The 23,889-nt window shown below is 47.0% G+C and overlaps 1 protein-coding gene across 4 annotated transcripts in view; it reads right to left on the minus strand.

Annotated features, from left to right (window-relative positions):
• Nucleotides 1-23,889, minus strand: part of ak9 (adenylate kinase 9) — a 702,269-nt gene that overhangs the window by 410,724 nt on the left and 267,656 nt on the right. For all 4 annotated transcript variants that reach the window (XM_070885675.1, XM_070885673.1, XM_070885672.1 and 1 more), the window contains exon 17: nucleotides 21,884-22,040. In XM_070885675.1, the coding sequence (XP_070741776.1) occupies nucleotides 21,884-22,040 (157 nt within the window). The remainder of the gene's footprint in view (nucleotides 1-21,883; nucleotides 22,041-23,889) is intronic.

A 23,889-nucleotide genomic window follows, 5' to 3' on the forward strand; every position in this document is an offset into this window, starting at 1 on the left:
GCTGAAGTTCTTCTTTGTGATCTTTAAATGTTTGTCATTGCTTATCCACTGTCAACTCTTTAAGTATCCTCTGCCGGTCTATTCTAGCCAATTCACACCTCATACCGTCGAAGTTACCTTTCCTTAAGTTCAGGACCCTAGTTTCCGAATTAACTTTGTCACTCTCCATCTTAATAAGGAATTCTACCATATTATGGTCACTTTTCCCCAAAGAGCCTCGCACAACAAGATTGCTAATTAGTCCCTTCTCATTACACATCACCCAGATGAGGATGGCCAACTCCCTGGTTGGTTCCTCGACATATTGGTCTAGAAAACCATCCCTAATACACTCCAGGAAATCCTCCTCCACCGCATTGCTACCAGTTAGGTGAGCCCAATCTATATGTAGATTAAAGTCACCCATGATTACTGCTGTACCTCTATTGCACACATCCCTTATTTCTTGTTTGATGCTGTCCCCAACCTCACGACTACTATTTGGTGGTCGATACACAACTCCCACAAGCGTTTGCTGCCCTTTGGAATTCCGCAGTTCCACCCATACTGATTCCACATCATCCAGGCTAATGTCCTTCCTTACAATTGCATTGATTTCCTCTTTAACCAGCAACGTCACCCCGCCTCCTTTTCATTTCTGTCTATTCTTGCTAAATGCTGAATACCCTTGGATGTTGAGTTCCCAGCCTTGTAGTATGCAGGTACAGCAAGTAATCATAGAAACATGGCAAATAGTTGCAGGAGTAGGCCATTCGGGTCTTCGAGCCTACACCACCATTCAATAAGATCATGGCTAATCATTCACCTCAGTTCCTCTTTCCTGCTTTCTGTCCATCCCCTTGATCCCTTTAGCCGTAAGGGCCATATCTAACTCCCTCCTGAATATATCTAACAAACTGGCATCAACAACTATGCGGTAGAGAATACCACAGGTTAACAACTCTCTGAGTGAAGAAGTTTCCCCTCATCTCGGTCCTAAATGGCTTACCCCTTATCCTTAGACTGTGACCCCTGGTTCTGGACTTCCCCAGCATTGGGAACATTCTTCCTGCATCTACTGTCCAGTCCAGTCAGAATTTTATATGTTTCTATGAGATGCCCTCTCATTCTTCTGAACTCCAGTGAATACAGACCCAGTCAATCCAGTCTCTCCCCATATGTCAGTCCTGCCATTCCGGGAACCTTCGCTTCACTCCCTCAATAGCAAGAAAGTCGTTCCTCAGATTAAGAGACCAAAAATTAACACAATATTCCAGGTGAGGCCTCACCAAGGCCCTGTACAACTGCAGTGAGACCTCCCTGCTCCTATACTCAAATCCCTTAGCTATGAAGGCCAACATGCCATTCGCCTTCCTCACTGCCTGCTGTACCTGCATGCCAACTTTCAATGACTGATGTACCATGACACCCAGGTCTCGTTGCACCTCCCCTTTTCCTAATGTGTCGCCATTTAGATAATATTCTGCCTTTGCGTTTTTGCCACCAAAGTGGATAACCCCACATTTATCCACATTGTACTGCATCTGCCAAGCAGTTTCCCACTCACCTAACCTGTCCAAGTCACCCTGCAGCCTCTTAACATCCTCCTCACAGCTCACACCGCCACCCAGCTTAGTGTCATCTGCAAACTTGGAGATATTACACTCAATTCCTTCATCTAAATCATTAGTGTATGTTGTAAATAACTGGGGTCCCAGCACTGAGCCCTGCAGCACCCCACTACTTACTGCCTGTCATTCTGAAAAGGACCCGTTTACCCCGACTCTTTGCTTCCTGTCTGCCAACCAATTCTCTATCCACGTCAATACATTACCCCCAAAACCATGTGCTTTAATTTTGCACACCAATCTCTTGTGTGGAACCTTTTGAAAGTCCAAATACACCACATCCACTGATTTTCTCTTGTCCACTTTACTAGTTACATCCTAAAAAAATTCTAGCTGATTTGTCAAGCATGATTTCCCTTTCATAAATCCATGCTGAATTGGACCGATCCTGTCACTGCTTTCCAAATGCGCTGCTATTTCATCTTTAATAATTGATTCCAACATTTTCTCCACTACCGATGTTAGGCTAACCGGTCTATAATTCCCCGTTTTCTCTCTCCCTCCTTTTTTTAAAAGTGGTGTTACATTAGCTACCCTTCAGTCCATAGGAACTGATCCAGCGTCAATACACTGTTGGAAAATGATCAGCAATGCATCCACTATTTCCAGGGCCACTTCCTTAAGTACTCTGGGATGCAGACTATCAGGCCCTGGGGATTTATCGAGCTTCAATCCCATCAATTTTCCGAACACAATTTCCTGACTAATAAGGATTTCCTTCAGTTCCTCCTTCTCGCTATATTCTCGGTCCCCTGGTACTCCCGGAAGCTTATTTGTGTCTTCCTTCGTGAAGACAGAACCAAAGTATTTGTTCAATTGGTCTGCCGTTTCTTTGTTCCCCATTATAAATTCACCTGATTCTGACTGCAAGGGACCTACATTTGTCTTCACTAATCTTTTTCTCTTCACATATCTATAGAAGCTTTTGCAGTCAGTTTTTATGTTCCCAGCAAACTTCCTCTCAGACTCTATTTATCCCCTCTTAATTACACCCTTTGTCCTCCTCTGCTGAATTCTAAATTTCTCCCAGTCCTCAGGTTGGCTGCTTTTTCTGGCCAATTTATATGCCTCTTCCTTGGATTTAACATTATCCCTAATTTCCCTTGTTAGCCACGGTTGAGCCACCTTCCCCGTTTTATTTTTACTCCAGACAAAGATGTACAATTGTTGAAGTTCATTCATGTGATCTTTAAGTGCCTGCTATTGCCTATCCACCCTTTAAGTATCATTCGGCAGTCTATTCTAGCCAATTCATGACTCCTACCATCGAAGTTACCTTTACTTAAGTTCAGGACCTTAGTCTCTGAATTAACTGTGTCACTCTCCATCTTAATGAAGAATTCTACCATATTATGGTCACTCTACCCCAAGGGGCCCCGCACGACCAGATTGCTAATTAGTCCTTTCTCATTACACATCACCCAGTCTAGGATGGCCAGCCCTCTAGTTGGTTCCTCGACATAGTGGTCTAGAAAACCATCCCTAATACACTCCAGGAAATCCTCCTCCACCTTATTGCTACCAGTTTGGTTAGTCCAAACGATATGTAGATTAAAGTCACACATGATAACTGTTGTACCTTTATTGCACGCATCCCTAATTTCTTGTTTGATGCTGTCCCCAACCTCACTGCTACTCCCACTAACGTTTTCTGCTCTTTGGTATTCCGCAGCTCCACCCATACAGATTCCACATCATCCAAGCTAATGTCCTTCCTTACTATTGCATTAATTTCCTCTTTAACCAGCAATGCTACCCCAGCTCCTTTTCCCTTCTGTCGATCCATCCTGAATGTTGAATACCCCTGGATGTTGAGTTTCCAGCCTTGGTCACCCTGGAGCCATGTCTCCGTAATCGCAATTATAACATATTCGTTAATAGCTGCCTGCGCATTTAATTCTTCCACTTTATTACGAATACTCCTTGCATTGAGGCACAGAGCCTTCAGGCTTGTCTTGCTAACACACTTTGTCCCTTTAGAATTTTGCTGTAATGTGGCTCTTTCTGATTTTTGCCTTGGGTTTCTCTGCCCTCCACTTTTACTTTTCTTCTTACTATCTTTTGTTTCTGTCCCCATTTTACTTCCCTCTGTCTCCCTGCATAGGTTCCCATCCCCCTGCCATATTAGTTTAACCCTTCCCGAACAGCACTAGCAAACACTCCCCCTAGAACATTGGTTCTGGTCCTGCCCAGGTGCAGGCCGTCCAGTTTGTACTGGTCACACCTCCTCCAGAACCGGTTCCAATGTCCCAGGAATTTGAATCCCTCCCTCTTGCACCACTCCTCAAGCCACGTATTCATCTTAGCTATCCTGCTATTTCTACTCTGACTAGCACTTGGCACTGGTAGCAATCCTGAGATTACTATCTTTGAGGTCCTGCTTTTTAATTTAACTCCAAGTTCCCTAAATTTGTAGGAACTCATTAGGTTTAGTCTAGGCAGGACCGGAACCGATGTCCTAGGCAGAGTGTTTGCTAGTGCTGTTGGGGAGGGTTTAAACTAATATGATAAGGGGATGGGAATCTATGCAAGGAGGCAGATGGAAGTAAAATGGGGGCAGAAGCAAAAGATAGGAAGGAGAAAAGTAAGAGTGGAGGGCAGAGAAATCAAGGACAAAAATCAAAAAGGGCCACATTACAACATAATTCTAAAAGGACAGAGAGTGCTAAAAAAACAAGCCTGAAGGCTCTGAGTCTCAATACGAGGAGCATTCGTAATAAGGTGGATGAATTAACTGCACAGATAGCTGTTAACGGATATGATGTAATTGGGATTACGGAGACAAGGCTCCAGGGTGACCAAGGCTGGGAACTCAACATCCAGGGGTATTCAATATTCAGGAAGAAAGCAAAAAAGGAGGTGGCGTAGTGTTGCTGGTTAAAGAGAAGATTAACGCAATAGTAAGGAAGGACATTAGCTTGGATGATGTGGAATCTGTATGGGTAGAGCTGCGGAACAGCAAAGGGCAGAAAACGCTAGTAGGAGTTGTGTACAGATCACCAAACAGTAGCAGTGAGGTTGGGGATGGCATCAAACAGGAAATTAAGGATGCGTGCAATAAAGGTACAGCAGTTATCATGGGTGACTTTAATCTACATATTAATTGGGCTAACCAAACTGGTAGCAATACGGTGGAGGAGGATTTCCTGGAGTGTATAAGCGATGGTTTTCTAGACCAATATGTCGAGGAATCAACTAGAGAGCTGGCCATCCTAGACCGGGTGTTATGTAATGAGAGAGATTAATTAGCAATCTTGTTGTGCGAGGCCCCTTGGGGAAGAGTGACAATAATATGATATAATTCTTCATTAAGATGGAGAGTGACACAGTTAGTTTCAGAGACTAGGGTCCTGAACTTAAAAAAAGGTAACTTCGATGGTATGAGATGTGAATTGGCTATGATGGACTGGCGAATGATACTTAAAGAGTTGACGGTAGGTAGGCAATGCAGACATTTAAAGATCACATGGATGAACTTCAACAATTGTACATCACTGGCGGAAAAATAAAACGGGGAAGGTGGCTCAACCGTGGCTAACAAGGGAAATTAGGGATAGTGTTAAATCCAAGGAAGAGGCATATAAATTGGCCAGAAAAAGCAGCCAAGCTGAGGACTGGGAGAAGTTTAGAATTCAGCAGAGGAGGACAAAGGGTTTAATTAGGAGAGGGAAAATAGAGTATGAGAGTGTGAAAGTAAGCTTGCAGGGAACATAAAAACTGACTGCAACAGCTTCTATAGATATGTGAAGAGAAAAAGATTAGTGAAGACAAATGTAGGTCCCTTGCAGTCAGAATCAGGTGAATTTATATTGGGGAACAAAGAAATGGCAGACCAACTGAACAGATACTTTGGTTCGGTCTTCACTAAGGAAGACACAAATAATCTTCCGGAAATGCTAGGAGACCGAGGGTATAGCGAGAAGGAAGAACTGAAGGAAATCCTTATTAATCAGGAAATTGTGTTAAGGAAATTGATGAGATTGAAGGCCGATAAATCCCCAGGACATGTTAGTCTGCATCCCAGAGTGCTTAAAGATGTGGCCCTAGAAATAGTGGATGCATTGGTGGTCATTTTCCAACACTCTATAGACTCTGGATCAGCTCCAATCGATTGGAGAGTAGCTAATGTAACCCCACTTTTTAAAAAAGGAGGGAGAGAAAAGCAGGGAATTATAGACCAGTTAGCCTGACATCGGCAGTGGGGAAAACGTTGGAATCAATTCTTAAAGATGTAATAGCAGCGCATTTGGAAAGCAGTGACAGGATCGGTCCAAGTCAGCATGGATATATGAAAGGGAAATCATGCTTGACAAATCTTCTAGAATTTTTTGAGGATGTAACTAGTAGAGTGGACAAGGGAGAACCAGTGGATGTGGTGTATTTGGACTTTCAAAAGACTTTTGACAAGGTCCCACACAAGAGATTTGTGTGCAAAATTAAAGCACATGGTATTGGGGATAATGTATTGACATGGATAGAGAACTGGTTGGCAGACAGGAAGCAAAGAGTAGGAATAAACGGGTCCTTTTCAGAATGGCAAGGTTCAGTGCTGGGACCCCAGCTATTTACAATATACATTAATGATTTATACGAAGGAATTGAATGCAATATCTCCAAGTTTGCAGATGACACTAAACTGGGTGGCAGTGTGAGCTGTTAGAAGGATGCTAAGAGACTGCAGGATGACTTGGGCAGGTTAGGTGAGTGGGGAAATGCATGGCACATGCAGTATAATGTAGATAAATGTCAGGTTATCCACTTTGGTGGCAAAAACAGGAGGGAGTGCAGCGGAGATTCCCGGGATGACAGGACTGACATATAAAGTAAGACTGGATCGACTAGGCTTATATTCAATGGAATTTAGAAGAATGAGAGGGGATCTCATAGAAACATATAAAATTCTGACAGGATTGGACAGGTTAGATGCAGGAAAAATTTTCCCGATTTTGGGGAAGTCCAGAACCAGGGGTCACAATCTAAGGATAAGGGGTAAGCCATTTAGGACCGAGATGAGGAGAAACTTTTTCACTCAGAGAATTGTGAACCTGTGGAATTCTCTACCACAGAAAGTTGTTGAGGCCAGTTCATTAGATATATTCAAAGGGGAGTTAGATGTGGCCCTTACGGCTAAAGGGATCAAGGGGTATGGAGAGAAAGCAAGAATGGGGTACTGAAGTTGCATGATCAGCCATGATCACATTGAAACATAGAAACATAGAAAATAGGTGCAGGATTAGGCCATTCGGCCCTTCTAGCCTGCACCACCATTCAATGAGTTCATGGCTGAACATGTAACTTCAGTACCCCCTTCCTGCTTTCTCGCCATACCCCTTGATCCCCCTAGTAGTAAGGACTTCATCTAACTCCCTCTTGAATATATTTAGTGAATTGGCCTCAACAACTTTCTGTGGTAGATAATTCCACAGGTTCACCACTCTCTGGGTGAAGAAGTTTCTCCTCATCTCGGTCCTAAATGGCTTACCCCTTATCCTTAGACTGTGACCCCTGATTCTGGACTTCCCCAACATTGGGAACATTCTTCCTGCATCTAACCTGTCTAAACCCGTCAGAATTTTAAACGTTTCTATGAGGTCCCCTCTCATTCTTCTGAACTCCAGTGAATACAAGCCCAGTTGATCCAGTCTTTCTTGATAGGTCAGTCCCACCATCCCGGGAATCAGTCTGGTGAACCTTCGCTGCACTCCCTCAATAGCAAGAATGTCCTTCCTCAAGTTAGGAGACCAAAACTGTACACAATACTCCAGGTGCCCTGTACTCAAATCCCCTCGCTATGAAGGCCAACATGCCATTTGCTTTCTTAACCGCCTGCTGTACCTGCATGCCAACCTTCAATGACTGATGTACCATGACACCCAGGTCTCGTTGCACCTCCCCTTTTCCTAATCTGCCACCATTCAGATAATAGTCTGTCTCTCTGTTTTTACCACCAAAGTGGATAACCTCACATTTATCCACATTATACTTCATCTGCCATGCATTTGCCCACTCGCCTAACCTATCCAAGTCACTCTGCAGCCTCATAGCATCCTCCTCGCAGCTCACACTGCCACGCAACTTAGTGTCATCCGCAAATTTGGAGATACTACATTTAATCCCCTCGTCTAAATCATTAATGTACAGTGTAAACAGCTGAGGCCCCAACACAGAACCTTGCGGTACCCCACTAGTCACTGCCTGCCATTCTGAAAAGTACCCATTTACTCCTACTCTTTGCTTCCTGTCTGACAACCAGTTCTTAATCCACATCAGCACACTACCCCCAATCCCATGTGCTTTAACTTTGCACATTAATCTCTTGTGTGGGACCTTGTCGAAAGCCTTCTAAAAGTCCAAATATACCACATCAACTGGTTCTCCCTTGTCCACTCTACTGGAAACATCCTCAAAAAATTCCAGAAGATTTGTCAAGCATGATTTCCCTTTCACAAATCCATGCTGACTTGGACCTATCATGTCACCTCTTTCCAAATGCGCTGCTATGACATCCTTAATAATTGATTCCATCATTTTACCCACTACTGAGGTCAGGCTGACCGGTCTATAATTCCCTGTTTTTTCTCTCCCTCCTTTTTTAAAAAGTGGGGTTACATTGGCTACCCTCTACTCGATAGGAACTGATCCAGAGTCAATGGAATGTTGGAAAATGACTGTCAATGCATCCGCTATTTCCAAGGCCACCTCCTTAAGTACTCTGGGATGCAGTCCATCAGGCCCTGGGATTTATCGGCCTTCAATCCCATCAATTTCCCCAACACAATTTCCCGACTAATAAAGATTTGCCTCAGTTCCTCCTCCTTACTAGAACCTCTGACCCCTTTTATATCCGGAAGGTTGTTTGTGTCCTCCTTAGTGAATACCAAACCAAAGTACTTGTTCAATTGGTCCGCCATTTCTTTGTTCCCCGTTATGACTGCCCCTGATTCTGACTGCAGGGGACCTACGTTTGTCTTTACTAACCTTCTTCTCTTTACATATCTATAGAAACTTTTGCAATCCGTCTTAATGTTCCCTGCAAGCTTCTTCTCGTACTCCATTTTCCCTGCCCTAATCAAACCCTTTGTCCTCCTCTGCTGAGTTCTAAATTTCTCCCAGTCCCCGGGTTCGCTGCTATTTCTGGCCAATTTGTATGCCACTTCCTTGGTTTTAATACTATCCCTGATTTCCCTTGATAGCCACGGTTGAGCCACCTTCCCTTTTTTATTTTTACGCCAGACAGGAATGTACAATTGTTGTAGTTCATCCATGCGGTCTCTAAATGTCTGCCATTGCCCATCCACAGTCAACCCCTTAAGTATCATTCGCCAATCTATCCTAGCCAATTCACGCCTCATACCTTCAAAGTTACCCTTCTTTAAGTTCTGGACCATGGTCTCTGAATTAACTGTTTCATTCTCCATCCTAATGCAGAATTCCACCATATTATGGTCACTCTTCCCCAAGGGGCCTCACACAACGAGATTGATAATTAATCCTCTCTCATTACTCAACACCCAGTCTAAGATGGCCTCCCCCCTAGTTGGTTCCTCGACATATTGGTCTAGAATGGTGGTGCAGGCTCGAAGGGCCGAATGGCCTACTCCTGCACCTATTTTCTATGTTTCTATGTTTCTCCAGTCTATCCACATCACTGAAGTCCCTCATCCCTGGAACTATTCTCGTGAATCTTTTCTGCACCCTCTCTAAAGCTTTCACATCCTTCCTAAAGTGCTGTGCCTAGAATGGACACAATTACTCCAGTTGTCTCCAAACCAGTATTTTATAAAGGTTCATCATAACTTCCTTGCTTTTGTACTCTATGCCTCTATTTATGAAGCCCAGGATTCTGTTTGTTTTTTTAACTGCTTTCTCAACATGCCCTGCCACCTTCAATGATTTGTCCACATATACCCCCAGGTCTCTCTGTTCATGAATCCCCTTTAGAATTTTACCCTTTAGTGTAGATTGTCTCGCCTCGTTTTTCCTACCAAAATGTATCACAAAGCACTTTTCTCCATTAAATTTCATCTGCTGCATATCCATTCATTTCACCAGCCTGTCTATGTCTTCTTCAGTCTATCATTATCCTCCTTACTGTTCTCTATACTTCAAAATTTTGAGTCTTCTGCAAATTTTGAAATTGTGCCCTGTACTCCCCAAGTCCAAGTCATTAATATATATCAAGAAATGCAGTGGTACAGATCCTGGGGAACACCACTGTATATCTTCTTCCAGTCTGAAAAAACAACCGTTTACCACTACTCTCTGTTTCCTGTCACTTAGCCAATTTTGTATCAATGCTGTGACTGTCCCTTTTATTCCATGGGCTTCAACTTTGCTGGCAAGCCTATTTTGTGGTACTTTATCAAACGTTTTTTGGAAATCCATATACACCACGTGAATTGCATTGCCCTCATCAACTCTCTATTTTACCTCATCAAAAAACTCGATCTAGTTTTTGTTTCTGTTTCCTCCAAAATCATATTTGAAACTTAAGAGGGAAAAAAATGTTTTTAACACCAATTTTTTGTGAAACTTTCATTAAAAATCTTTAAATTCTTTCAAGTCTTGATGCAGCTTTGACAGGAGACTTTGCTCCAAGTTTCTCTTTCCCTCTTCAAAGCTGTCATTAAATATACAACAGAAAAATAATAAAATAAACTCGAATTCCAAACGTATCTCAAATTAGAAAGTGAATACAGTAGTTAAACTTCCAAAGAAGGTTATCTATTCCCAGCCTTAGCAATTAGTTGGGATTAGTTTTGGAGAAGTTGGTTCTTCGTTTTCTGCTGCCGTTCCCTCCATCTCTCACAGACTCTGAAGTAAAAATGGGGGCATAAACTTTTCACCCCTCTCTTATAAAATTATTTAAATAACCCTCATATACTCTGTCAAAAAGGGGACAACACCTGGCAAAATTTAACTGGAACTAACTGGACATTCAACATCGCTTTCCCGTATTTTTCTTCAAAACTGTAGCTGAGCGGCGGCAGCAGCATTTCTTCGGCGGAATTTCGCCATCGCGGGGGGGAACATCGGTGGTGCGCGCTCTGGTGACGCACTTAGGACAGATTGGCGGCAGCAGCAGAGTGGTAGTGGGGGGAGCGGGTCACCTCACCTCCGGGATACCACAGGAGCGAAATTTTCAAGATGGCGGCCATTGCAATCCGCAACGTGGCCGCCGATTTCCGGTGGTAACAGGCCTTAAGGAAAGGGGCAATTTCGGCTCCTACTACTCCACAGACTAGCGACTAGCCCCCATCATCGAGCCAACCATCCCTAAGGAGCAAGCTGGCTTCCGGAGTGCCAGTAACTGCTGTGACCAACTGGTAGCTTTAACAACGCGCATCGAAGTAAGCTTCCAGCGCTAGCTCAAGACTGCCAGAACACTCGTGGACTTGTCAGCGGCGTATGCCGAAGCAGTAAAACAGGGCGGAGAAGCACTTTTGGCGCGAATACACAGTCTCAGTTCTCTCATCTGGAAGGAGGAGAGCATGACAGGGAATCTCAGAGATGCCATAATCGTGACCATCTTCAAGAAAGGCGACAAAACCAATTGCGGTGACTACAGAGCAATCTCCCTGCTGTCTATCACAGGGAAAGTTAACGCAAGAATCCTCCTCAATCGCCTTCTCCCTGAAGAGCTCCTCCCAGAGTCGCAATGTAGATTCTGCCCACTAAGGGGCACAATGGACATGATTTTCACCGCGCGGCAAATCCAAGAGAAATGCAGGGAACAGCACCAGCCCCTGTACATGGCCTTCTTTGACCTCACAAAGGCTTCGACACTGTCAACATGAGGGATTATGGAGCGTCCTCCTCAAATTCAGCTGTCTCCAAAAGTTTGTCACCATCTTTCGCCTGCTTCACGACGACGTACAAGCCGTGAGCCTGACCAACGGATCCACCACAGACCGAATTCACGTTCGGACCGGGGTCAAGCAAGGCTGTGTCATTGCACCAACGCTCTTCTCGATCTTCCTTGCTGCAATGCTCCATCTCAACCTCAGTAAGCTTCTCGCTGGAGTGGAGCTAATCTACAGAACAAACGGGAAACTGCTCAACCTCCGCCGCCTCCAGGCCAGATCCAAGGTCATCCCATCCTCTGTCATTGAATTACTGTATGCAGACGAAAAATGCATCTGTGCACACTCGTAGGCCGAACTCGAAGTCTTCAACACCTTCATCGAAGCGTTCGAGAGCATGGGCCTTACACTAAACATCTGTAAGACAAAGGTCCTCTACCAACCTGCCCCCGGCACACAGCACTGCTCCTTGATTATTAAAATCCATGATGAGGCCTTGGACAACGTGGACCATACCTTCGGAGCCTACTGTCAAGAAGGGCAGATGTCGATGACGAACTCCAACACCGCCTCCAGTGTGCCAGTGGAGCCTTCAGTTGCCTGAGGAAGAGAGTGTTTGAAGACCAGGACCTCAAACCCAGCACCAAGATTATGGTCTACAGAGCAGTAGTGGCACCCGCCCTCCTATATGCCTCAGAGATATGGATTATGTACAGCAGGCACCTCAAAGCACTGGAGAAGTACTACGAACGCTGCCTCCGCAAGATCCTGCAAATCCATAGGCAAGATAGACGCACCAACATCAGCGTTCTTGCTCAGGCCAACATCCCCAGCATCGAAGCACTGACCACACTCGATCAACTCCGTTCGGCAGGCCACGTCATCCGCATGCCCGATACAAGACTCCCAAAACAAGCGTTCTACTCGGAGCTCCGACTTGGCAAGCAAGTCCCAGATGGGCAGAGGAAATGCTTCAAAGACACACTCAAAGCCGCCTTGAAAAAGTGCAACTTTCTCACCGACTCCTGGGAATTCCTGGCCCAAGACCACACAAAATGGAGGAAGGCGCCGAACACCTCGAGTCTCTATGCCGAGAGCAAGCTGAAGCCAAGCGTAAACAGCGGAAGGGACGCACGGCAACCCAAGCACCCCACCCACCCGTTCTTCAACCACCGTCTGCCCCACCTGTGCCAGAGACTGTAGGTCCCACATAGGACTCATCAGCCACATGAGAACTTACTTTTCTTGTGGAAGCAAGTCATCCTCAATTACGAGGGACTGCCTAAGAAGAAAAGATGACACAGTATGGAAGCATGGAATGCTTTTCAAGCTCTCCACCATTTTACCCTAGAGAACAACGATCCATCTTCTCAACTCTATGCTTAGCAACCGACGCTTCTGTATGTACTCTAGCAACCAGAAGAACAGATACAGAGCATTGAACAACGGACTCCCACAGGGTTCTGTCCTGGCACCCATGTTATTCAACGTTTACACCTGTGATCTGCCCAAAACGGTCACGCTAGTTTGTATATGCTGATGACATTGCCTGCAAATTGCTGGCATGGCATGCAAAACACAAATCTATCCATCACCGAAGAGCCCCCAACCAGTGATTTAGAGAAGCTGGAGGTCTACTTCTGCTGATAGTGACTCCGACCAAACCCGCAAAAGACTGTCACTTCGACATTCCACCTCAACACCCATCAAGCAAACCAAGCTTTGAAAGTCTCCTTTTGCGGCACAGAAGTAAACCATGCCAAAAAACCCTCCTATTTCAGAGTCAAGCTTGATCGCACCCTGTCATATAGGCAACATCTCCAGAACTTTGGGAAGAAACTAAAGAGTAGGGTCAACTTGATCCAGAAATTTGCCAGATCCACATGGGGAACAGATGCTCAAACCCTTCATACGGCAGCGCTCACCCTGGTGTACTCTACAGTGGAGTACTGATCTCCGGCATGGCTATCAAGTTTGCATGTCAAATCCATTGATGTCCAGCTGAATTCTACGAAGAGAATTGTTAAGCTCATAATAAAAGATAAAAGTGAGTACCGTAAGCAATGAGCAAGTGTGACCTTAGCTCCTTTAATTAGACTCCAGAGTGCAGGTGTCTCGTGGGTGGTCTGCTTATATACAGTGCTCCCAAGGGATGCTGGGATCCCTTGGGACGCCAACAGGTAGGCCCTCTGGTGGTGGTGGTGATACAGGTTGCCAAGGGTTACATACATAACATCATTCCCTCCCAACGTCAATAATACTTTTATTTACAGGGTGAGACGATCTGGGGCTTTTCGCTCGCTTGTCGATCGTCTCGGTACAAATGCAGGTGTAGGTGAGTTGGTTGGTTCTTCACTGGGCTGCTGGGCAGCGGCCTTGTTGGGCTGCTGGGGATGGTGAGCTCGGCTTTGTGATCAACCATGATGTCGGTTGCCACTTGTGTGTGTTGGAAGATCGAAGTTGGTGGTGTCCTCTTCGGGTTGCTCGTAGCTGTTAGTGAACCGCAATTTGATTTGGTCCAAATGCTTTATGCATGTTAGTCCATTGGCCAATTTGTCCCGAAACACCCTACTTCCTTCTTTGGCTATGACAGTGCCAGCGAGCCATTTGGGACCATGTCCATAATTGAGTACAAATACAGGATCACTGACGTCAATAGCGTGTGACAAATTTGCACGATCATGGTACATACTTTTTTGATGCCGCTTGCTCTCGACGTGATCATGGAGATCAGGGTGGACAAGAGAGAGCCTTGTTTTGAGCATCCTTTTCATGAGCAGCTCGGCTGGGGGAACCCCGGTGAGCGAGTGGGGTCTGTTGCGGTAGCTGAACAGAACTCGGGACAGTCGGGTCTGCAGGGAGCCTTCCGACACACATTTCAAGCTTTGCTTGATGGTCTGAACTGCCCGTTCTGCCTGGCTGTTGGATGCGGGCTTGAATGGGGTAGATGTGACGTGGTTGATCCCATTGCGGATCATGAATTCCTTGAATTCAGCACTGGTGAAACACGGTCCATTGTTGCTGACTAGGACATCAGGCAGGCCGTGTGTGGCAAACATGGCTCGTAGGCTTTCGATGGTGGCAGTGGACGTGCTTACAGACATTATTACACATTCAATAAATTTTGAATAAGCATCCACGACAACCAAGAACATTTTGCCTAGAAATGGGCCCGATTGTCAACGTGGATCCTAGACCACGGTTTGGAATGGCCATAACCACAAACTTAGCGGTGCCTCTCTGGATGCATTGCTCAGTTGAGAGCAAGTGTCGCACTGGCACACACGTGACTCTAAATCTGAGTCGATGCCAGGCCACCACACATGGGATCTGGCTACGGCGTTCATCATTACAATGCCTGGGTGGGTGCTGTGTAGATCACGGAGAAACATTTCTCTGCCTTTCTTGGGCAAGACCACGCGATTACCATACAAAAGACAGTCCGCCTGCAAGGACATTTCGTCTTTGCGTCTGTGGAACGGCTTAATCTCTTCCTGCATCTCCGCTGGGATGCTGTACCAGCTCCCATGGAGGACACAGTTTTTTTACCAGGGACAGTAAAGCATCCTGGCTGGTCCAGGTCCTGATCTGGAGGGCCATAACGGGTGACTTTTCATTTTCGAATGCATGCATCACCATGAGCAAGTCTGCAGCTGTGCAATTTCCACCCCGGTGGTGGGCAATGTTAGCCAACTGAGGGCATCAGTGCAGTTCTCTGTGCCGAGACTGTGGCGGATTACATAGTTGTATGCCGACAGCGTGAGCGCCCATCTTTGGATGCGGGCAGAGGCGTTGGTGTTAATCCCTTTGCTCTCTGAGAATAGCGATATGAGCGGCTTATGGTCAGTTTCGAGCTCAAACTTGAGACCAAACAAATACTGGTGCATTTTTTCACCCCGTAAACGCACGTCGGAGTTTCTTTTTCAATCATGCTGTCGGCCCTTTCGGCCTTGGACAGACTCCTGGACACATAAGCGACCGGTTGCAAAATCCCCGATTCGTTAGCCTGTTGTAACACACACCCGATCCCGTATGACGACACATCGCAAGCTAGCACTAATCGTTTACATGAGTTATACAGAACAAGCAGTTTGTTTGAACATAACAGATTTCTGGCTTTCTCAAAGGCAGCCTCTTGTGAATTCCTCCATACCCAGTTGTCTCCCTTGCGCAGTATCACATGTAGAGGTTCTAGCAAGGTGCTTAACCCGGGTAGGAAATTACCAAAATAGTTGAGGAGTCCCAGGAACGACCGCAGCTCCATCACGTTCTGTGGTCTCGGCGCGTTCTTGATGGCCTCCGTCTTGGCATCGGTGGGTCTGATACCTTCTGCTGCGATTCTTCTTCCCAAGAACTCGACCTCTGGCGCCAGGAAAACACACTTCAAGCGTTTCAACCTGAGTCCCACGCGACCTAACCGACTTAGAACCTCTTCCAGATTCTTCAAGTGTTCGATGGTGTCCTGACCTATGACCAGTATGTCGTCCTGGAAAACCATGGTGCGAGGAACCGACTTTAGCAGGCTCTCCATGTTCCATTGGAAAATTGTCGTGGCTGACCGAATCCGGAACGGGCATCTGTTATAGATGAACAGACCTTTGTGCGTGTTGATACAGGTGAGGCCTTTCGAAGATTCCTCCAGCTCCAGCCTGGGTCGCAAATACGTCGTCTGCCTTGGGTAGCGGGTACTGGTCCTGTAGCGAAAAACGGTTAATCGTTACTTTATAGTCCCCACAAATTCTGACTGTGCCGACACCTTTGAGTACTGGGACAATCAGACTGGCCCACTCGTTGAATTCCACCGGTGCGATGATGCCTTCTCGCTGCAGCCTGTCCAGCTCAATTTCCACTTTCTCTCGCATCATATACGGTACCACCCGTGCCTTGTAGTGGATGGGTCGTGTACCGGGAACCAAATGAATCTGCACTTTCGCCCTCAAGAAACTTCCAATGCCTGGCCCGAACAACGATGGAAATCTGCTCAGAACCTGTGCACATGAGGCGTCGTCAACGGACGAAAGCGCTCGAATGTCGTCCCAGTTCCAGCGGATTTTTCCCAGCCAGCTTCTGCCGAACAGTGTGGGGCCATCCCCTGGCACGATCCATCGCGGGAATTCGTGCACTGCTCCATCATATGAGACCTTGGTCTCTGCACTGCCAATTACCGGGAATCAATTCTTTGGTGTAAGTTCTTAGTTTGGTGTGAATGGAGCTGAGCTTGGGCCTGTGTGTCTTGTTGAACCACAGCCTGTCGAAGGCCTTTTTGCTCATTATGGACTGACTCACGCCCGTGTTCAGTTCCATGGATACTGGAATTCCATTCAGTTCAACTTTTAGCATTATTGGTGGACATTTCGTGGTGAAGGTGTGTACCCCGTACACTTCTGCCTCCTCGGTTCGAGTATCAAGTTCAGCCTGATCCACCGTGAATCGATCTTCCTCTGCAACGTGATAGATTGCAAGATTTGCAGCCCGTCTGCACATTCGCTGGAGGTGTCCCATTGTTCTGCAGCCGTTGCACGCATAGTGCTTGAAGCAGCATTGATGAGGCCGATGATCACCTCCACAACGCCAACAAGGTGTTAACTGCCTCGCATTAACTGTCGATGGTGGACACTGGGTCATCTGAGGTCGTGCAGCAGCCAGCGTGTACGTTCTGCCATGTATATTCCTGCTCGAAAACTACGTTACTTTGTACACAGTACTGGCCGAAATCTCTTTATGCTGCGAAACTTGTTTGATGTTGTCGCTGGTGGACATAAATGCCTGGGCTGTCGTTATGCTCAGATTCGATGTTTCAACAGTCAATAGTTTGCGAAGGATTACCTCATGGCCAATGCCAAGCACAAAAAAGTCTCTCAGCATTTGTTCAAGTAATCCATCAAATTCGCAATGTCCTGAAAGGCGTCTGAGTTTGGTGACGTAGCTCACCACTTCTTGGCTCTCCAACCGTTGACACGTGTAGAACTGATACCTCGCCATCAAAACTCTTTCCTTAGAATTTAGGTGCTCCCGGACTAGCGTACACGATTCTTCATAGGATTTGGTTGTTGGTTTTACCGGAGCTAGAAGATTCTTCATGAGGCCATAGGTTGTTGCCCCACAGATGGTAAGGAGGATCGCCCTTCGTTTGGCAGTGTTTTCGACCCCTTCCAGCTCGTTGGCCACGAAGTATTGGTCGAGTCTCTCCATGAAGGCCTCCCAATCGTCCCCTTCTGAGAACTTCTCCAGGATACCAACTGTTCTTCACATTTTGGCGCAGTTGTTCGTTATCCCGTTGCCAATTGTTACGCTCATAATAAAGGATGAAACTGAGTACCTTTAGCAATGAGTAAGTGTGATCTTAGCTCCATTAATTAGACTCCAGAGTGCAGGTGCCTCATGGGTCTCTTTCTCCTTTTCTTTCCCCCAGTCTCCCTTTCTCTCTCTCTCTCTCTTTCCCGCAGTCTCTTTCTCCTTTTCTTTCCCCCAGTCTCCCTTTCTCTCTCTCTTTCTCTCTTTCCCCCAGTCTCTCTGTCTTTCTCTCTCTCTCTCTCCCAGTCTCTCTCTCTCTTTCCTGTCTCTCTCCCATCCTCTCTCTATCAACCCCCGTCTCTCTATTTCTCTCTCTCCACCCCAGTCTCTTGCTCTCCCAATCTCTCTCTCTCTCCCCGCCCAGTCTCTCTCTCTTCCCCCAGTCTCTCTCTCTCCCTCAATCTCTCTCTCTCCCTCAATCTCTCTCTCTCCCCAAATCTCTCTCTCTCTCTTCATCCCCTGCCTCTCTCTCTCTCTCCCTGGCTCTCTCCCCATCTCTCACTCTCTCTCTTCCACATCTCTCTCTCTCCCTTTGTTTCCCGTCTCTCTGTCTCTTTCTCCCCATCTCTCTCTCCGTCTCTCTCTCTTCCGTGTGTCTCTCTCTCTCTCTCTCCCAGTCTCTCTCTCTCTATCTCACCATCTCTTTCTCCCCATCTCTCTCTCTCTCTCTCTCTCATTTCCCCACTCCCTCTCTCTCTATATCTCCCATTCCGGATGATTCCGGAGATGAGCGGGGTTACCTTATGATGATAGATTGAGTAGACTGGGTCTTTACTCGTTGGAGTTTAGGAGGATGAGGGGTGATCTTATAGAAACATTTAAAATAATGAAAGGGATAGACAAGATAGAGGCAGAGAGGTTGTTTCCACTGGTAGGGGAGACTAGAACTAGGGGGCACAGCCTCAAAATACGGGGGAGCCAATTTAAAACCGAGTTGAGAAGGAATTTCTTCTCCCAGAGGGTTGTGAATCTGTGAAATTTTCTGCCCAAGGAAGCAGTTGAGGCTAGCTCATTGAATGTATTCAAGTCACAGATAGATAGATTTTTAAGCAATAAGGGAATTAAGGGTTACGGGGAGAGGGCGGGTAAGTGGAGCTGAGTCCACGGCCAGATCAGCCATGATCTTATTGAATGGCGGAGCAGGCTTGAGGGGCTAGATGGCCTACTCCTGTTCCTAATTCTTATGTTCTTATGTTCTTATTCTCTCTCTCTCTCTCCCAGTTTCTCTCCCACAGTCTCTCTTGCCCTCTCTCTTTCCTCAGTTACTCTCTCCCTCTCTCTCCCCCAATCTCTCTCTCTCTCCCCAGTCTCTCTCTTTCTCCCCCTAGTCTCTCGCTTCCCAATCTCTGTCTCTCGCCCAGTCTCTCGCTCTACCCCAGTCTCTCCCCCTCCCCCTCGCTCTCTCCTCTGTCTTTCTCTCTCTCTCTTTCCCCCGTCTCTCTCTCTCTTCCCCTCCACCCCGCCGCCTCTCTCTCTCTCTCTCTCTCTCTCTGCCCCATCTCTCACTCTCTTTCTCTCCCTGTCTATCTCTCTCCTCATCTCTCCCCGTCTCTCTCTCTCATTCCCCAGTCTCTATCCCCCAGTCTCTCCCTCTCTCCCCCAGTCCCTCTCTCTCCCCCAGTTTCTCTATTTCGTTCTCTCTCTCCCCAGTCTCTCTCTCTCCCCCTATCTTTCTCTCTCCCCTCCCCAGTCTGTCTCTTTCCCTCACTCCTTTTCTCTCTCTCCCCAGTGTCTCTCTCTCTCTCCCCTGTCTCTCTCTCTCTCCCTCCCCTGTCTCTCCTCCCCTCTGTCATGTATGTAACCTTCATGTAACTGTAACCTTCATAACAACACTGCATACTATATACACCTAAGAAATGCACACCTTGACCACAGGGAGTGAACTTGTGGGAGACACTCCTCACCTGGTCATCCAGGTATATAAAGGGAGGTCCCACGCAGGGTCATCACTTCTTGGCCCTGTGAATAAAGGTTCAGGTCACAGAGTGGCCTTATCTGCAGAATGTGACTCGTGTGAATTTATAGTAGTGTGTAAGGACATTACACCCTCTCTTTCCCCCAGTCTCTCTCTCCCTTCCCCGCCAGTCTCTCTCACTCTCCTCCCCAGTCCTCCCCAGCCTCTCTCTCCTCCCCAGCCTCTCTCTCCTCCCCCCGTCTCCCTCTCTCTCTCTCTCACCCCCATGCATTTCTCTCTCTCTCCCGCGTCTCTCCCTCCTTCCAGTCTCCCTTTCCCCCAATATCGTTCTCTCTCTTTCCTCAATCTCGCTCTCTCTCCCCACTCTCTCTTTCCCTCTCTCCCCAGTCTCCCTCTCTCTACCAGTCTCCGTCTCTCCCAGTCTACCTTTCGATCCTTGATCTCTGCACCTTCACCGGTCACCAACAGATCCCTGACCTCTGCATGGACCCGACAAAAGCATGGCCCAACTGGATAATGCGAATTCACAGCTCTGGTATACCACAAGCCGGCAGAGAAGACTGAAAAGGCAAATAATCACAGCGCGTAGGAGGGGGCGGCGGGAGCGGGCGGTCCCACTGGGAGCCCATCCTGCACTGGCAAACACATCCAACCCTGGAAAATGGGTTGGGATCTTGCACTGGAAAACATGTCCAACCCAGCACGGGAGATGGAAATCCTGCCCTAATCCTCCTTTGGACACCATCTGCAGGAAAATCCAGGATTCTTTTTGTCTGTGAGAAATGCCACAAGTGCTCTTTGCGTTCTTTTCTTGGAGCGGGGCAGATGTGGGGTCGTCAGCGGGGCGGAACTGCATGCGGGTCGGAACGGCCGTCTCATTGACAACATCAGCGCAGCACTGATGATGCCAGTGCACTGCTGAGAAGTCACAATGCCCCTCCCCTTCAGTAAAAGGGGAGAGCCGCTGCGAACTCTGCAGCCACTTTCGTGGCAAACACTGGGAGAGAGATGCCAAGGCTGCCAGTTGGTGGCCTGGTCAAACCCTTGGCCATCATTGTCAGGCCGACCTGGCAGTCAGCCAACAATTAAAGTAAAATGGTGGCTGCAGCAGTGCGCCCTCCTCTTTAAGGGTGGATGTGCCACCCAGCCACAAGAAGCTTTCTGCCAGGGAAAGCTGTCGGGGGCACCAAGCGGCGGCTAATTTGCTCCCACGGGGCAATTACCCACGCAGGTCGGAAAGGGGGTCGCCGCCGGTCAGAAAGGGGTCGGCGTGTGACCGATGAGGCGGGCAGGTGGCCGGGGCGGTTCTGTACACCGCTCCAAAAATAAAGGAGGGCAATTTTCAAAATTGTGGCCCCTCCACGACGACCGAGCGGTGAGTCCTTACCGACCCGTGGCCGCCTCAAGGGTCATGGCTCTTACAGAAAGGGCCAATTTTGGCCTCATTGTCTGTTACAAGATGTAGCGGGTGAAATTGCCCCGCGCCCCATTTGGGGCGCACAATTTGAATTCAATGAATATTTAGTGCCCTGCAAGATGGGCCGCTAAATGTCGCTGAATTAGGGTCTTTGTCCGAAAAAAATGTGCAGGACGATATCGGAGGCTACGCATGACACGGGCGTGCCGCATCGCACTAATGCGTCACATCCCTCCCCTTCTTTTTAAAGGGGAGGGCCATTGCGAACTCTGAAGTTGCTTTCATGGTGCCCACTGGGCCACCTTGGGAGGATTTCGGCTGAGCCAGTGGCCCGGCACCCAAGAAGGGATGCCGGACTGCATGTTGGTGGCCTGGCCAAACCAGTGGCTGCTGCTGTCGGGCCGATTGCAAAGTCGTCTGACAAAAAAAAGGGGGCCATGGCGCTAGGCCCTCCTCTTTAAGGGCGGCCGGGGCGCCCTAGCCATGACAGCTTCACAACCTGCAAAGTTGTCATTGACAATTCCCCCGCAGTGTGTAAAGACATCGGCGTGTGGCGATAAGGGGTAGCATCACCGTGTGCACCCCCGCTCAGGGTGTAAAGAAAGGGGCACAGCGCAAACCCGTTTTCGCCCACAGCATCTCGGGGGCAATTCAAGACGGGTCGCTTTTGCCACCCGCCCCCGGGCAATAAATCATTAGCGCCTCCCGAAGGTGACAACGGGGATATAAAAAGGGGCAATTTTGGTCCCATATTTCCATCCTTACAAAATACCAACAGGAGATCTGCTCGTAGATATGTTATTTTTCCTGCCAAATGAAAATAAATTTGGTTAATTAGTTTACTTACCATCATCCACAACGTTATTTAAAAGGAAGATATTATCAGGACCAAAACCTCGATCTATCATTGCTTTACATTGTTCTGTTGTTTTTGGTAAATGGTCCAGCACCCAACCCCCTGATTTGGGATGATCAGGATTCCTCTGTTTTTGTTCTTCATGAATCTGCAAAACAAGCATACCACGAATAACTGTATTGTACGTCAATTCCATTGTTATCCCTGCAATTGTGTCAGCTGTGGCTCAGTGGTAGTACTCTCACTTCTGAGTCAGAAGATTATGGGTTGAAGTCCCACTCCAGACTTGAGCACAAAATCCAGGCTGACACTCCAGTGCAATACTGAGGGAGTGCTGTACTGTCGGAGGTGCCGCCTATGCCAACAAAAACAATATAAAACCATCCAATTTTAGTAATTTTGAGGAGAAAGACCATTAAAAGAGAGACAAAGAAGGAGCGGCATCAAAGCACATGTCGGCAAAGAATTAACCCCTCAGTCTCCCGAAGCAAAAGAATTTGACCATTCTGAGTTTCAAGTTGTACTTCTAACTAAGGTTGTAAGCATCTCTATCTGTAAAACGGATGCTTACCTCTGGGTACCCCAAAGCAGTCAAGAGAGAGTTCAAAAAAAACTCTACAATATGAAAAAATACAAAAAACATCGGACAGGAGAAGACCAGTTGATCATCTAGACTGTCTCATACCGTTATGATGACATGCATCACGAAGGAGACTACTTAGCCTTTAGAAACATAGAAACACAGAAAATAGGTGCAGGAGTAGGCCATTCAGCCCTTCAAGCCTGCACCACTATTCAATATGATCATGGCTGATCATGCATTTCAGTACCCCATTCCTGCTTTCTCTCCATACCCCTTGATCCCTTTAGCCATGAGTGCCACATCTAACTCCCTTTGAGTATATCTAACGAACTGGTCCCAACAACTTTCTGTGGTAGAGAATTCCATATGCCCACAACTCTCTGAATGAAGAAGTTTCTCCTCATCTCGGTCCTAATTGGCTTATCCCTTATCCTTAGACTGTGACCCCTGGTTCTGGACTTCCCCAACATCGGGAACATTCTTCCTGCATCTAACCTGTCCAATCCCATCAGAATTTTATATATTTCTATCAGATCCCCTCTCATTCTTCTAAATTCCATTGAATACAAGCCTAGTTGATCCAGTCTTTCTTCATATGTCAATCCTGTCATCCCGGGAATCAGTCTGGTGAACCTTCGCTACACTCCCTCAATAGCAAGAATGTCCATCCTCAGATTAGGAGACCAAAACTGTACACAATATTCAAGGTCTGGCCTTAATAAGGCCCTGTACAACTGTAGTAAGACCTCCCTGCTCATATACTCGAATCCTCTCGCTATGAAGGCCAACATGCCATTTGCTTTCGTTATTACCTGCTGTACCTGCATGCTAACCTTCAATGACTGATGTACCATGACATCCAGGTCTCGTTGCACCTCCACCTTTACCAATCTGTCACCATTCAGATAATAATCAGCCCTCCTGTTTTTACGGCCAAAGTGGATAACCTCACATTTATGCACATTATACTGCATCTGCCATGTATTTGCCCACTCATCTAACCTGTCCAAATCACCCTGCAGCCTCTTAGCATCCTCCTCACAGCTCACACTGCCACCCAGCTTAATGTCATCTGCAAACTTGGAGATATTACATTCAATTCCTTCGTCTAAATCATTAATGTATATTGTAAATAGCTGGGGTCCTAGCACTGAGCCTTGTGGTACCCCACTAGTCACTGCCTGCCATTCTGAAAAGGACCCGTTTATTCCGACACTCTGCTTCCTGTCTGCCAACCTGTTCTCTATCCACGTCAGTACATTACCCCCAATACTATTTGCTTTAATTTTGCACACTTATCACTTATGTGGGACCTTGTCAAAAGCCTTTTGAAAGACTAAATACACCACATCCACTGGCTCCCCCTTGTCCACTCTACTAGTTACATCCTCAAAAAATTCTAGAAGATTTGTCA

This window comes from Pristiophorus japonicus, chromosome 7, assembly GCF_044704955.1.
Source record: "Pristiophorus japonicus isolate sPriJap1 chromosome 7, sPriJap1.hap1, whole genome shotgun sequence".
NCBI lineage: Eukaryota > Metazoa > Chordata > Chondrichthyes > Pristiophoridae > Pristiophorus > Pristiophorus japonicus.